The sequence below is a fragment of the Pelophylax lessonae genome (genome assembly GCF_965119305.1).
Source record: "Pelophylax lessonae genome assembly, chromosome: 7".
Lineage (NCBI taxonomy): Eukaryota > Metazoa > Chordata > Amphibia > Anura > Ranidae > Pelophylax > Pelophylax lessonae.
In genome coordinates this window covers 5,875,579-5,892,543 of record NC_138774.1, presented here as the reverse complement: position 1 = coordinate 5,892,543, position 16,965 = coordinate 5,875,579, and the positions used below count along the sequence as shown (strand labels likewise).

At 42.9% G+C, this 16,965-nt stretch overlaps 1 protein-coding gene across 3 annotated transcripts in view; it reads left to right on the top strand.

Annotated features, from left to right (window-relative positions):
• The window catches only part of CHM (CHM Rab escort protein), a 262,693-nt gene extending 256,698 nt beyond the window's left edge, over window positions 1-5,995 (top strand). For all 3 annotated transcript variants that reach the window (XM_082263122.1, XM_082263120.1, XM_082263121.1), the window contains exons 14-15: window positions 12-172; window positions 5,631-5,995. In XM_082263122.1, coding sequence (XP_082119248.1) covers window positions 12-172; window positions 5,631-5,813 — 344 coding nt within the window. In that variant the 3' untranslated portion in view covers window positions 5,814-5,995. The remainder of the gene's footprint in view (window positions 1-11; window positions 173-5,630) is intronic.
• The last annotated feature ends 10,970 nt before the right edge of the window (window positions 5,996-16,965 follow it).

The following is a 16,965-nucleotide window of genomic DNA, read 5'->3' as shown; positions in this document are numbered from 1 at the left end:
TTGTGTTTCAGATCCCGAGAGCGAGGAGAGGCCGCGGGTCCTCTGGCTCCTCTACTTTAATATGAGAGACTCCTCGGCGGTAGAGCGCCAGTCCTACGTCGGGCTCCCTTCTAATGTGTTTGTCTGCAGCGGGCCGGACCCGTGCTTCGGATATGACCACGCCGTCCGGCAGGTGAGTGGATCGCAGCGATGAGCTCCTTGTAATAGACTTTATCTTGAAGAGTTTTTTTTTTTACTGAATTTTTATTACAATTTTCCAGTATAACAGAGAAATTAACCGCTTCCCGACCACCCGCCGCCTTTTTACTGTGGCAGGGTGGCTCTCCCGCACGAACCGACGTAGACCTATGTCGGTCGCGCACCTGCAGCTACAGGGCAAGCGCTCCAGCAGCTAGGGGGCGAGCGCACGCCAGCAGCTAGGGGGCGAGCGCACGCCTGCAGCTAGGGGGGGAGCACGCGCCAGCATCTAGGGAGCGAGCGCGCGCCAGCAGCTAGGGGGCGAGCGCGCGCCTGCAGCTAGGGGGGCAAGCGCGTGCCCCTGGCGGCGCGCTCCCGCCCCCATTCGGCAACGGGAAAGCCGATGCACGGGGCAGGCGGCTCCGATTGCTGCCTGACACCCGCGATCGCTCCCCGCTGAGGGAGGAGGATGGTCGGCTGTTGTAAACACAGCTGACCTTTCTTCTCCCTGGAATGATCACAGAGCTCCTGTGATCCTTCTATATAGGATCACATGTCTCTATGGTCATTTCACAAGCCACGCCCCCCCACAGTTAGAATCACTCCCCTAGGCTCATATTTAACCCCTTGATCACCCACAATGTTAACCCCTTCCCTGCCAGTGTCATTATTACAGTAACAGCGCATATTTTTAGCACTGATTACTGTAGTAATGTCACTGGTCTCCCCAAAAGTGTCAAAAATATCAGTTAGGGGTCCGATCTGTCCGCCGCAATGTCGCAGTCCCGCTAAAAATTACAGATCGCCGCCACTAGTAAAAAAACAATAAAAATGACATAAATCTTTCCCGTAGTTAGTAAACGTGATAACTTTTGCGCAAACCAATCAAAATACGCTTATTGCGATTTTTTTTTTTTTACCAAAAATATGTAGCAGAAAACAAATTGGCCTAAAATGTTAAAAAATTTAGATTTTGAAAAAAAATTTTATTGGGAATGTCATATAGCAGAATGTGAAAAATATAGATTTTTTTTGTTTTCAGAACTGTCGCTCTTTTTTTGTTTATAGTGCAAAAAATAAAAAGCGCAGAGGTGATCAAATACCACCAAAAGAAATCTCTGTTTGTGGGGAAAAAGGACATCAATTTTATTTGGGTACAGCGTCGCACGACCGCGCAGTTGCATGTTAAAAATAATGCAGTGCCAAATCGCAAAATATGGCCTGGTCATTAAGGGGGAAAATCTTCCGGTCCAGAATTGGTTAAAGAGTGCACTTAGGATAACAATGGAGGGTGTACTTTGTTTTCTTCCCAAGCGCTAAGTAGAAGAGACAGCCATCCAATATTAAAATAAAATATAAGAGGTACAAAACTTATAGGATATCAATTTGTAAAAGTAAAACTTTTAGGGCTTTAGAAACATATATATGCACAAGAAAATGACATAATAAAAAAAAAAGGGGGGGGGTGGGACAGTTTACGTACTATAGAGGTATTATCATTTAGTAAACCCCTGATGTCTCTAGGATTCCGTGACACAAAATAGATGTGGGTGGGGGGCCTGGCGAGAGAGGAAAAAAATAAAATAATTTATCCTCTTCCCATCTGCGCTATAGCCGAAAGACGGATACAGCGCGGACCTTAATTGCCGGGACGGCGTCCATGTACGTCCTCCCATGCATGAGATGCCTGTGCCCTCCCTGTGGAGCGTGTGCGGCTCGTTCTGTGATCAGTGAGTCCATGAGAGCCGGGACCGCTGTCAGCCAATGACAGCTGATGTTGTGATGTCAGCAGCAGCAGCCGGCGATGAGCCTTTTTTTTGTCAGCATGAGGAGAATAAAAAAGCAGCTGTCAGAGGGACACCTGTGCCTACCAGTGTCATCTACCAGTGCCCACCAGGCAGTGCCACCTATCAGTGCCCACTTTTGCCACCTATCAGTGCCAATCAGTGTCCCGTCATCAGTGCTGCCCATCAGTGCCTATTATTGCCCATCAGTGCCACCTATCAGTGCCACCTATTAGTGCCCTTCAGTGCCACCTACCAATGCTCTTCAGTGCTGCCCATCAATTGCCAGTTGTTGCCACCCACCAGTGCCACCTATCAGTGCCCACCCGTGCCACCTATCAGTGCCAATACATAGCAGGATCGTATGATCTCTGCAGTTACACCAGGGAGAATGACAGGCGGCTTTGTTTACATCATCCGCCTGCCTTTCTCCCTCTCCAGCGGGAGATCGCGAGTGGCCGGCGGACATCAGAGCCGTCGGTCACTCGCGCGGGGATGGCCGTTTACGAGCGGGGGCAGGAGCGCGCCTCCGGCTGCGCGCGCTCGCCCCCTACAGGCTCCGTAGTACTATGGCGCTTTGCCCAGGAGGGGTTGACTGCCGCGGTAAATGTATTTGCGGCGGTCGGCAAGTAGTTAAATAGAACTCTGATTTTAGAGGTTCCCACCACTGTTTCACTTTATTATTTTATGCACTTTAGTTTGGAGCTATTGTTTGTATTGTCACTTGATAATCTTTTCACATATAAACTCGCATTTTGTAATGCAGAAGCACCACTATTCATATATTATTGTTATTATTATACAGGATTTACAAACCTGATTCCAAAAAAGTTGGGACACTGTACAAACTGTGAATAAAAACAGAATGCAATGATGTGGAAGTTTCAAATTTCAATATTTTATTCAGAATACAACATAGATGACATCAAATGTTTAAACTGAGAAAATTTATCATTTTAAGGGAAAAATAAGTTGATTTTAAATTTCATGGCATCAACACATCTCAAAAAAGTTGGGACAAGGCCATGTTTAGCACTGTGTGGCCTCCCCTCTTCTTTTTATAACAGTCTGCAAACGTCTGGGGACTGAGGAGAAGGTGCTGAAGTTTAGGAATAGGAATGTTGTCCCATTCTTGTCTAATACAGGCTTCTAGTTATCAACTGTCTTAGGTCTTCTTTGTCCCATCTTCCTCTTTATGATGCGCCAAATGTTTTCTATGGGTGAAAGGTCTGGACTGCAGGCTGGCCATTTCAGTACCCGGATCCTTCTTCTACGCAGCCATGATGTTGTAATTGATGCAGTTTGTGGTCTGGCATTGTCATGTTGGAAAATGCAAGGTCTTCCCTGAAAGAGACGACGTCTGGATGGGAGCATATGTTGTTCTAGAACTTGGATTTACCTTTCAGCATTGATGGTGCCTTTCCAGATGTGTAAGCTGCCCATGCCACACGCACTCATGCCACCCCATATCATCAGAGATGCCGGCTTCTGAACTAAGCGCTGATAACAACTTGGGTTGTCCTTGTCCTCTTTAGTCCGGATGACATGGCGTCCCAGTTTTCCAAAAAGAACTTCAAATTTTGATTCGTCTGACCACAGAACAGTTTTCCACTTTGTCACAGTCCATTATAAATGAGCCTTGGCCCAGAGAAAACGCCTGCGCTTCTGGATCATGTTTATATATGGCTTCTTTTTTGGCCTATAGAGTTTTAGCCGGCAACGGTGAATGGCACGGTGGATTGTGTTCACCGACAATGTTTTCTGGAAGTATTCCTGAGCCCATGTTGTGATTTCCATTACAGTAGCATTCCTGTATGTGATGCAGTGCCGTCTAAGGGCCCGAAGATCACCGCCATCCAGTATGGTTTTCTGGCCTTGACCCTAACACACAGAGATTGTTCCAGATTCTCTGAATCTTTGGATGATATTATGCACTGTAGATGATGGGAACTTCAAACTCTTTGCAGTTTTTCTCTGAGAAACTCCTTTCTGATATTGCTGCACTATTTTTCCCACCAGCATTGGGGGAATTGGTGATCCTCTGCCCATCTTGACTTCTGAGAGACACTGCCACTCTGAGAGCCCATTCACACTAGCGCGACTTGTGAGGCAACTTGTGTTGCCCCAGGTAGCTTGACATAACAAAAGCAATGTTAATCAATCAGTGCCGTCTTAATTGGCACTACTGAAGTTGCTCCGACTTCAGAAAAGGGTCCTGTACTACTTTGAAGCGACCTGTGATCCGACTGTCCCATATACTTCAATGGAAATCGCCTCCTTATCTTAATTGACACGACTTGTTATCAGACTTTCCAGGAAGAAGAAAGAGATTAGCCAGGCATTCCCCACATTGCAGCCATGCCTATAATGGAATATATATATATATATATATATATATATATATATATATATATATATATATATATAATGGTATGTATATTCCATTATTTCTGCTTGGTCTGTGTGAGTGGCACTGGTGGACACAGATAAGTGGCACTGGTGGACACTGATTCATGGCACTGATACGTGGCACTGATACGTGGCACTGGTGGACACTGATTCGTGGCACTGATACGTGGCACTGGTGGACACTGATTCGTGGCACTGGTGGACACTGATTCGTGGCACTGATACGTGGCACTGATAGGTGGCACTGGTGGACACTGATACGTGGCACTGATATGTGGCACTGATACGTGGCACTGATATGTGGCACTGATATGTGGCACTGATTCGTGGCACTGATATGTGGCACTGGTTGACACTGATACGTGGCACTGGTGGACACAGATAAGTGGCACTGGTGGACACTGATTCATGGCACTGATACGTGGCACTAATACGTGGCACTGGTGGATACTGATTCATGGCACTGATACGTGGCACTGGTGGGCAATGAGGAAATGGGTATAAAAAAAAAACAGAAAAGGGGAATTAGGTCACAACACATCATATTCTGATTGGCCAAACACAAAGTCGTCTGTCATATAAGTCCTGCAAAATAATTCACAAGTCGCGGTAAAATCGATGTAGAATCGCGGTAAAGTCGTGGTAAAAATCACGGTAAAAAGTCGCTCCAACATGGGGCGACTTTATGGTCGTGGCAGTGTGAACCGGCTCTGAGAGGCTCTTTTTATACCCAATTATGTTGCCAATTGACCTAATAAGTTGCAAATTGGTCCTCCAGCTGTTCCTTATATGTGCATTTAACTTTTTCGGCCTCTTATTGCTACCTGTCCCAAATTTTTTGGAATGTGTAGCTCTCATGAAATCCAAAACGAGCCAATATTTGGCATGACATTTCAAAATGTCTCACTTTCAACATTTGATATGCTATCTACATTATATTGTGAATAAAATATAAGTTTATGAGATTTGTAAATTAGTCCATTTCTTTTTTTATTCACAATTTGTACAGTGTCCCAACTTTTTTGGAATTGGGTTTGTATATAGAGCCAACAGTTTGCGCAGCGTGAGGAGAAGGAATCCCTTCTTTTTTGTTTATTCTTGTGTAATGGGTGGGGGAACACATTACAGTGTCTACCTGCACACCTTTCTCTTATTGATTTAACCAACAGTACCTATGAACATATAGATAGTAGCGTGGTGATAAACTCGCATACTGTTGTTCCATGATTGTTTTGAGTGGGGTGCGTTTTGTGTTTTCAGGCGGAGAACACTTTCACGGCGATGTATCCATCAGAAGAGTTCTGTCCTCCAGCACCAAACCCAGAAGATATCATTTACGACGGAGAGGGAGCTCAGCCAGATGCGTCAGAAACGAGAGCTGCTGAGGAGTCCAAAGAAGAGACGCCGAATGAAAACCTAACCGAGGAACCAAAAACCGAATGATTTCACCTCAGCTGGATACAAAACCATCTCACAGCTCTGAAGGCTTCTGATCCTCCGCATATCCGACGAAGCCGAGCGCCACCAGATGTGTCACCGCACAACGCCTTCTGTTTACCTGCAATGTGTCTCCAATTATTCTCCTGTGTATATGTCTGCAATAAATATGTTTTCATTTCATTAAATCCTGATCACTGATTTCCTAGAATTACTCCTGTGCAGATAAGAGGGAAACAGAATTTGTTACCCCTAGAGGGATCACCAGCAGGAGGAAGGAGGTCCTGATTCCTCTATATAGATCTTTATATCACTAGAGGGTTCACCAGCAGGAGGAAGGAGGTCCTGATTCCTCTATATAGATCTTTATATCACTAGAGGGGTCACCAGCAGGAGGAAGGAGGTCCTGATTCCTCTATATAGATCTTTATATCACTAGAGGGGTCTCCAGCAGGAGGAAGGGGGTCCTGATTCCTCTCTCTCTCTCTCTCTCTCTCTCTCTCATATATATATATATATATATATATATATATCACACACACATATCACATATATATATATATGTATACACACAGTATACAGTAATAGCAATAAGAGTATTTGCAGGGATATGTTTGTAGGCACTGTCTGTCTGTGGTCGAGCCCGGGAAGCATGCGGCTGCAGTACAGAGCAAAGCCGCTGCTTCCTGTGTATGGCTCTTCCATTCACAGGTGGAGTGCATCTGATACCACTCCGCCTGTGAGGTTGGCCATACAGTATTCAGGAAGTAGTGGCTCAATGCAAGTAAGTGACGGCTGAGCCGCGACCCAGCAGACACCGCTGGGAGACTCAGTATTCGCTCCACAAGACGCACAGACATTTCCCCCCATTTTTTGGGGGGGGGGGTGCATCATATGCAGCGAAAAATACAGTAGATCTTTATATTACTATAGGGATCGTCCGCAGAAGGAAGGAGGTCCTGATTCCTCTGTATAGATCTTTATATCACTAGAGGGATCACCAGCAGGAAGAAGGAGGTCCTGATTCCTCTATATAGATCTTTATATCACTAGAGGGATCACCAGCAGGAGGAAGGAGGTCCAGATTCCTCTACAGTCAGGTCCATAAATATTGGGACATCAACACAATTTGAATCTTTTTGGCTCTATACACCACCACAATGGATTTGAAATGAAACAAACAAGATGTGCTTTAACTGCAGACTTTCAGCTTTAATTTGAGGGTATTTGCATCCAAATCAGGTGAAAGGTGTAGGAATTACAACAGTTTGTATGTGTGCCTCCCACTTTTTAAGGGACCAAAAGTAATGGGACAATTGGCTGCTCAGCTGTTCCATGGCCAAGTGTGTGTTATTCCCTCATTATCCCATTTACAAGGAGCAAATAAAAGGTCCAGAGTTAATTTCAAGTGTGCTATTTGCATTTGGAATCTGTTGCTGTCAACTCTCAATATGAGATCAAAAGAGCTGTCACTATCAGTGAAGCAAGCACTCATTAGGCAGAATAAACAAAACAAACCCATCAGAGAGATAGCAAAAACATTAGGTGTGGCCAAATCAACTGTTTGGAACATCCTTACAAAGAAAGAACGCACCGGTGAGCTCAGCAACACCAAAAGACCCGGAAAACCACGGAAAACAACTGTGGTGGATGACCGAAGAATTCTTTCCCTGGTGAAGAAAACACCCTTCACAACAGTTGGCCAGATCAAGATCACTCTCCAGGAGGTAGGTGTATGTGTGTCAAATCAAGAACACTCTCCAGGAGGTAGGTGTATGTGTGTCAGATCAGGAACACTCTCCAGGAGGTAGGTGTATGTGTGTCAAATCAAGAACACTCTCCAGGAGGTAGGTGTATGTGTGTCAGATCAGGAACACTCTCCAGGAGGTAGGTGTATGTGTGTCAAATCAAGAACACTCTCCAGGAGGTAGGTGTATGTGTGTCAGATCAAGAACACTCTCCAGGAGGTAGGTGTATGTGTGCCAAATCAAGAACACTCTCCAGGAGGTAGGTGTGTATGTGTGTCAAAGTCAACAATCAAGAGAAGACTTCACCAGAGTGAATACAGAGGGTTCACCACAAGATGTAAACCATTGGTGAGCCTCAAAAACAGGAAGGTCAGATTAGAGTTTGCCAAACTACATCTAAAAAAGCCTTCACAGTTCTGGAACAACATCCTATGGACAGATGAGACCAAGATCAACTTGTACCAGAGTGATGAGAAGAGAAGAGTATGGAGAAGGAAAGGAACTGCTCATGATCCAAAGCATACCACCTCATCAGTGAAGCATGGTGGTGGTAGTGTCATGGCATGGGCATGTATGGCTGCCAATGGAACTGGTTCTCTTGTATTTATTGATGATGTGACTGCTGACAAAAGCAGCAGGATGAATTCTGAAGTGTTTCGGGGAATATTATCGGCTCATATTCAGCCAAATGCTTCAGAACTCATTGGACGGCGCTTCACAGTGCAGATGGACAATGACCCGAAGCATACTGCGAAAGCAACCAAAGAGTTTTTTAAGGGAAAGAAGTGGAATGTTATGCAATGGCCAAGTCAATCACCTGACCTGAATCCGATTGAGCATGCATTTCACTTGCTGAAGACAAAACTGAAGGGAAAATGCCCCAAGAACAAGCAGGAACTGAAGACAGTTGCAGTAGAGGCCTGGCAGAGCATCACCAGGGATGAAACCCAGCGTCTGGTGATGTCTATGCGTTCCAGACTTCAGGCTGTAATTGACTGCAAAGGATTTGCAACCAAGTATTAAAAAGTGAAAGTTTGATTTATGATTGTTAATCTGTCCCATTACTTTTGGTCCCTTAAAAAGTGGGAGGCACATATACAAACTGTTGTAATTCCTACACCTTTCACCTGATATGGATGTAAATACCCTCAAATTAAAGCTGAAAGTCTGCAGGTAAAGTACATCTTGTTTGTTTCATTTCAAATCCATTGTGGTGGTGTATAGAGCCAAAAACATTAGAATTGTGTTGATGTCCCAATATTTATGGATCTGACTGTAGATCTTTATATCACTAGAGGGATCACCAACAGGAGAAAGAAGGTCCTGATTCCTCTGTATACATCTTTATAGACTTACTATGGGGCTTCAGTTGTTGGATGTCTCTCCTACACTCCAAAGGCATTGCCGACAGCTTAGCCTGGGACCTGATTGGATCGCATGCAAAAATAGGTAAGTATAGCGATCTTTTCTGTACAGGGTTAGATAGATTTGGTTTAGAGTTAGTTAGGTTTTGCCATTACTTCCACTTTAATATATCCAGTTTTGGAGAAGAGGAAGGGAAAGGACTAGACTGAAACCTTTAAATACATGAAGGGGGTGAATGAGGTTCAGGAGGGGGATGGGATTTTTATTATGAAGCTCAGATGAAGAAGACTGTGACATGATCTCAAACTAGCAAGAGAAAAGTTCAAAACTGATCATTGAAAGTATTACTTACAGAAGGAGTTGGCCATTAGAATAGACTTCCAGCAGAGGTAGTGAATCAGCCAAAAGTGGGGAAAATTAGACCTGCTTGGGAAGAACATACAGTGCCTCGCGAAAGTATTTGGCCCCCTTGAACTTTTAAACCTTTTGCCACATTTCAGGCTTCAAACATAAAGATATAAAACTGTAATTTTTTGTGAAGAATCAACAACAAGTGGGACACAATCATGAAGTGGAACGAAATTTATTGGATATTTCAAACTTTAAAAAAAAAAAACTGAAAAAAATGGGCGTGCAAAATTATTCAGCCCCCTTAAGTTAATACTTTGTAGCGCCACCTTTTGCTGCGATTACAGCTGGAAGTTACTTGGGGTATGTCTCTATCAGTTTTGCACATCGAGAGACTGAAATTTTTGCCCATTCCTCCTTGCAAAACAGCTCGAGCTCAGTGAGGTTGGATGGAGAGCGTTTGTGAACAGCAGTTTTCAGTTCTTTCCACAGATTCTCGATTGGATTCAGATCTGGACTTTGACTTGGCCATTCTAACACCTGGATATGTTTATTTGTGAACCATTCCATTGTAGATTTTGCTTTATGTTTTGGATCATTGTCTTGTTGGAAGACAAATCTCCGTCCCAGTCTCAGGTCTTTTGCAGACTCCATCAGGTTTTCTTCCAGAATGGTCCTGTATTTGGCTCCATCCATCTTCCCATCAATTTTAACCTCCCTGTCCCTGCTGAAGAAAAGCAGGCCCAAACCATGATGCTGCCACCACCATGTATGACAGTGGGGATGGTGTGTTCAGGGTGATGAGCTGTGTTGCTTTTATGCCAAACATAACGTTTTGCATTGTTGCCAAAAAGTTTGATTTTGGTTTCATTTGACCAGAGCACCTTCTTCCACATGTTTGGTGTCTCCCAGGTGGCTTGTGGCAAACTTTAAACAACACTTTTTATGGATATTTTTAAGAAATGGCTTTCTTCTTGCCACTCTTCCATAAAGGTCAGATTTGTGCAGTATACGACTGATTGTTGTCCTATGGACAGAGTCTCCCACCTCAGCTGTAGATCTCTGCAGTTCATCCAGAGTGATCATGGGCCTCTTGGCTGCATCTCTGATCAGTCTTCTCCTTGTATGAGCTGAAAGTTTAGAGGGACGGCCAGGTCTTCGTAGATTTGCAGTGGTCTGATACTCCTTCCATTTCAATATTATCGCTTGCACAGTGCTCCTTGGGATGTTTAAAGCTTGGGAAATCTTTTTGTATCCAAATCCGGCTTTAAACTTCTCCACAACAGTATCTCGGACCTGCCTGGTGTGTTCCTTGTTCTTCATGATGCTCTCTGCGCTTTAAACGGACCTCTGAGACTATCACAGTGCAGGTGCATTTATACGGAGACTTGATTACACACAGGTGGATTCTATTTATCATCATTAGTCATTTAGGTCAACATTGGATCATTCAGAGATCCTCACTGAACTTCTGGAGAGAGTTTGCTGCACTGAAAGTAAAGGGGCTGAATAATTTTGCACGCCCAATTTTTTAGTTTTTTATTTGTTAACAAAGTTTGAAATATCCAATAAATTTCATTCCACTTCATGATTGTGTCCCACTTGTTGTTGATTCTGCACAAAAAATTGCAGTTTTATATCTTTATGTTTGAAGCCTGAAATGTGGCAAAAGGTCGCAAAGTTCAAGGGGGCCGAATACTTTCGCAAGGCACTGTAGATCTATACTCGGACATAAAAGGTTTTTAAAAAAACAGGGGGGGGGGGGGGCAGATCTGATGGACTTCTCGGTCTTTTTCCTGTTGACACTCTTCTATGTTTTAATGTCTACAAGCTGACTCTTCTTTTCCAAGGTCTTCCATTATTTATTTGTCTTGTTTAGGTCTCTCGGTTTATGTCACTTCATCAAAAGATATAAAACACGATTGACATAAAAGTAGTAGATTAGTAGCAGAAGTTCCCCGATCCCTGAGCCGTCCCCCCACTCTCATATCCACTACAAGAAGATGTTTTGTATAAATAAATAAACCAAAGAAAATGCGGATATTGTTCTTCAGACGTCTGCCACCAAAGCCGGAGCCTCTCCCGTACTCGGCGGGAGTGCCGGCACAAAAGCTGTTTTCTGTAAAACAAATGCAATTAGAGTGGAGCAGAAAGTGACATTTATTGCGGCTCTCCTCTCCCCACATATGGTTTCTGGCAGATTGCACATCGCGGCTCCTTTCATTTCACTTTAATGTTGATGTAATTAAAATTCTGTGTGATATTCCACAACGGATCATTATTTATGGCCAGGTAACAAACAAAGGAACGCTGCTTAGCGAACGCGGCTCGCCGCTGTCAGTTCACATACAATTCTCAAATAAACCCGATTGTTACTTTGATTCTTAAATCCGTAAATATTCTGATATAGTGATATGAACCCCGCCCACCCGGAGAGACGGATAATTCTATATATATATATATATATATATTGAGGATTGCTTTATACAGTTCAACATCTCTACAAATTTCTCAAACTCTGCACTTTGAGGAGTACAATGTATCATCCCCTAATATCCTCCAATATACAGTGTATCATCCCCTAATATCCTCCAATATACAATGTATCATCCCCTAATATCCTCCAATATACAATGTATCATCCCCTAATATCCTCCAATATACAATGTATCATCCCCTAATATCCTCCAATATACAGTGTATCATCCCCTAATATCCTCCAATATACAATGTATCATCCCCTAATATCCTCTAATATACAGTGTATCATCCCCTAATATCCTCCAATATACAATGTATCATCCCCTAATATCCTCTAATATACAATGTATCATCCCCTAATATTCTCCAATATACAATGTATCATCCCCTAATATCCTCTAATATACAATGTATCATCCCCTAATATCCTCCAATATACAATGTATCATCCCCTAATATCCTCTAATATACAATGTATCATCCCCTAATATTCTCCAATATACAATGTATCATCCCCCAATATACAATGTATCATCCCCTAATATCCTCTAATATACAGTGTATCATCCCCTAATATCCTCTAATATACAATGTATCATCCCCTAATATTCTCCAATATACAATGTATCATCCCCCAATATACAATGTATCATCCCCTAATATCCTCCAATATACAATGTATCATCCCCTAATATCCTCTAATATACAATGTATCATCCCCTAATATTCTCCAATATACAATGTATCATCCCCTAATATCCTCTAATATACAATGTATCATCCCCTAATATTCTCCAATATACAATGTATCATCCCCTAATATCCTCTAATATACAATGTATCATCCCCTAATATTCTCCAATATACAATGTATCATCCCCTAATATCCTCTAATATACAATGTATCATCCCCTAATATTCTCCAATATACAATGTATCATCCCCTAATATCCTCTAATATACAATGTATCATCCCCTAATATTCTCCAATATACAATGTATCATCCCCTAATATCCTCTAATATACAATGTATCATCCCCTAATATTCTCCAATATACAATGTATCATCCCCTAATATTCTCCAATATACAATGTATCATCCCCTAATATCCTCTAATATACAATGTATCATCCCCTAATATTCTCCAATATACAATGTATCATCCCCTAATATTCTCCAATATACAATGTATCATCCCCTAATATTCTCCAATATACAATGTATCATCCCCCAATATACAATGTATCATCCCCTAATATCCTCCAATATACAATGTATCATCCCCTAATATTCTCCAATATACGATGTATCATCCCCCAATATACAATGTATCATCCCCTAATATCCTCCAATATACAATGTATCATCCCCTAATATCCTCTAATATACAGTGTATCATCCCCTAATATCCTCCAATATACAATGTATCATCCCCTAATATACAATGTATCATCCCCTAATATCCTCTAATATACAGTGTATCATCCCCTAATATCCTCCAATATACAATGTATCATCCCCTAATATCCTCTAATATACAATGTATCATCCCCTAATATCCTCCAATATACAATGTATCATCCCCTAATATCCTCTAATATACAATGTATCATCCCCTAATATTCTCCAATATACAATGTATCATCCCCCAATATACAATGTATCATCCCCTAATATCCTCTAATATACAGTGTATCATCCCCTAATATCCTCCAATATACAATGTATCATCCCCTAATATCCTCTAATATACAATGTATCATCCCCTAATATTCTCCAATATACAATGTATCATCCCCCAATATACAATGTATCATCCCCTAATATCCTCTAATATACAGTGTATCATCCCCTAATATCCTCCAATATACAATGTATCATCCCCTAATATCCTCTAATATACAATGTATCATCCCCTAATATTCTCCAATATACAATGTATCATCCCCTAATATTCTCCAATATACAATGTATCATCCCCTAATATTCTCCAATATACAATGTATCATCCCCTAATATTCTCCAATATACAATGTATCATCCCCCAATATACAATGTATCATCCCCTAATATCCTCCAATATACAATGTATCATCCCCCAATATACAATGTATCATCCCCTAATATTCTCCAATATACGATGTATCATCCCCCAATATACAATGTATCATCCGCTAATATCCCCCAATATACAATGTATCATCCCCCAATATACAATGTATCATCCCCCAATATACAATGTGTCATTCTCCAATATACAACGTGTAGTTTCCCAATATAGAATATATCATCCTCCAATATACAAAGTATCATCCTCCACGTGTCATCCCCCAATATACAACCTACCCTCCAATATACCATGTATCATCCCCCAATGTATTATCTCCCAATATACAATGTATCATCCCCCAATATAAAACGTATCACCCCCCCCCCCCCCCAATGTATTATCTCCCAATATACAATGTATCATCCACCAATATATAACGTATCATCCCCCAATATATTATCTCCCCATATACAATGTATCATCCACCAATATATAATGTATTATCTCCCAATATATGCTGTATCATCCTCCAATATACAATCCCCCAATATACAACGTATCCTCCAATATACAATGTATCGTCTCCCAATATAGAATGTTTTATCTCCCAATATACAATGTATCATCCTCCAATATACAATGTATCATCCTCCAATATACAATTTATCGTCTCCCAATATACAACCGGCCGTCTCCCGATATACAACGTATTATCCCCCAATATACAATGTGACATTTCCCAATGGCAGTTGGCAGAACTCAGATCTCCGCCTACAGATCCTGCACCTCTCTATGCAGCTGCAGCACCCCCTCATCTCAGCATTCAGCAGACTCCGGCAGTTGACTCCAGCCCTCCTCTGGTCCTCCTCCAGACCCTACACTTTCTGCTTCCCAGCTCCACCCCCAGCTTCTACCCAGCAGCGGCACAAGGTAGGGGGGGTAACCTAATGCTGTTGCGGCCTGACGTGAAATTGAGTTTGACACCCTTGATCTAGATCTTTCCTCCCCAGCCTTGGCTTTCCCTGCCCCCCCCCCCCTTTACTTCATTGGATTCCAGTTATTTCAATCATGGAGGCTCTGCTGTACATGTGGGCGTTACCTATGCAAATTCAGCCTGACCAGGAACGCCCACTCCTCCAGACTGATCTTCACCCATCAAATTATTTACATAACTCCTCCCACTGCTTGCATCAGGACTGAGGCCTCTTGAGAGGAGTACAGAGTCTGGCTGCTGTGATGGTTTCAGGAAGCTACAGTCTCTAACAAAAGTAAGTACACCCATGACGTTTTTGTAAATCTTTTATTCTATCTTTTCATGTGACAACACTGAAGAAATGACACTTTGCTACAATGTAAAGTAGTGAGTGTACAGCTTGTATAACAGTGTAAATTTACTGTCCCCTCAAAATAACTCAACACACAGCCATTAATGTCTAAACCGCTGGCAACAAAAGTCAGTACACCCCTAAGTGACAATGTCTAAATTGGGCCCAATTATCCATTTTCCCTCCCCGGTGTCATGTGACTCGTTAGTGTTACAAGGTCTCAGGTGTGAATGGGGAGCAGGTGTGTTAAATTTGGTGTTATCGCTCTCACTCTCTCTTACTGGTCACTGGAAGTTCAACATGGCACCTCATGGCAAAGAACTCTCTGGGGATCTGAAAAAAATAATTGTTGCTCTACATAAAGATGGCCTAGGCTATAAGAAGATTGCCGAGACCCTGAAACTGAGCTGCAGTACTGTGGCCAAGACCATATAGCGGTTCAACAGGACAGGTTCCACTCGAACTCAAAGAAGTTGAGTGCCGTGCTCAGCGTCATATCCAGAGGTTGTCTTTGGGAAATAGACGTATGAGTGCTGCCAGCATTGCTGCAGATGATGAAGGGGTGGGGGGTCAGCCTGTCAGTGCTCAGACCATACGCCGCACACTGCATCAAATTGGTCTGCATGGCTGTCGTCCCAGAAGGAAGCCTCTTCTAAAGATGATGCAGAAGAAAGCCCACAAACATTTTGCTGAAGACAAGCAGACTAAGGACATGGATTACTGGAACCATCTCCTGTGGTCTGATGAGACCAAGATAAACTTATTTGGTGTCAGATGGTGTCAGGCGTGTGTGGTGGCAACCAGGTGAGGAGTACAAAGACAGGTGTGTCTTCCTACAGTCAAGCGTGGGGGTGGGAGTGTCATGGTCTGGGGCTGCTTGAGTGCTGCCGGCACTGGGGAGCTACAGTTCATTGAGGGAACCATGAATGCCAACATGTACTGTGACATACTGAAGCAGAGCATGATCCCCTCCCTTCAGAGACTGGGCCACAGGGCAGTATTCCAACATGATAACTACTTCCCTAACTGAGGATCTTGTTGAGATGGCCTTGTTTGGTATTTGCAGAACAAAAACAGGCATAGTGCATCCGGAACTTATTCCAAAATGGATTAAATTCATTATTTTCCTCCATACAATTCTCCAAACAATCCCCCATATTGACAATGTGAAAGAAGCTTGTTTGAAATCTTAACAAATTTATTAAAAATATAAAATGAAAAAAAATCCCATGTACATAAGTATTCACACCCTTTGCCATGACACTGAGAATTGGGCTCAGGTGCATCCTGTTTCCACTGATCATCCTTGAGATGTTTCTACAACTTGATTGGAGTCCACCTGTGGTAATCTCAGTTGATTGGATATGATTTTGAAAGGCACACACCTGTCTATATAAGGTCCCACAATTAACAGTGCATGTCAGAGCACAAACCAAGCCATGAAGTCCAAGGAATTGTCTGTAGACCTCGGAGACAGGATTGTATGGAAGCACAGATCGGGGGAAGGGTACAGAAACATTTCTGCAGCATTGAAGGTCCCAATGAGCACAGTGGCCTCCATCATCTGTAAATGGAAGAAGTTTGGAACCACCAGGACTCTTCCTAGAGCCGTCTGCCTGGCCAAACTGAGCGATGGGGGGAGGGGGGCCTTAGTCAGGGAGGTGACCAAGAAGCCGATGGTCACTCTGACAGAGCTCCAGCATTTCTCTGTGGAGAGAGGAGAACCTTCCAGAAGAACAACCATCTCTGCAGCACTCCACCAATCAGGCCTGTGTGGGTGTGGCCAGACGGAAGCCACTCCTCAGTAAAAGTCACATGACAGCCCGCCTGGAGTTTGCC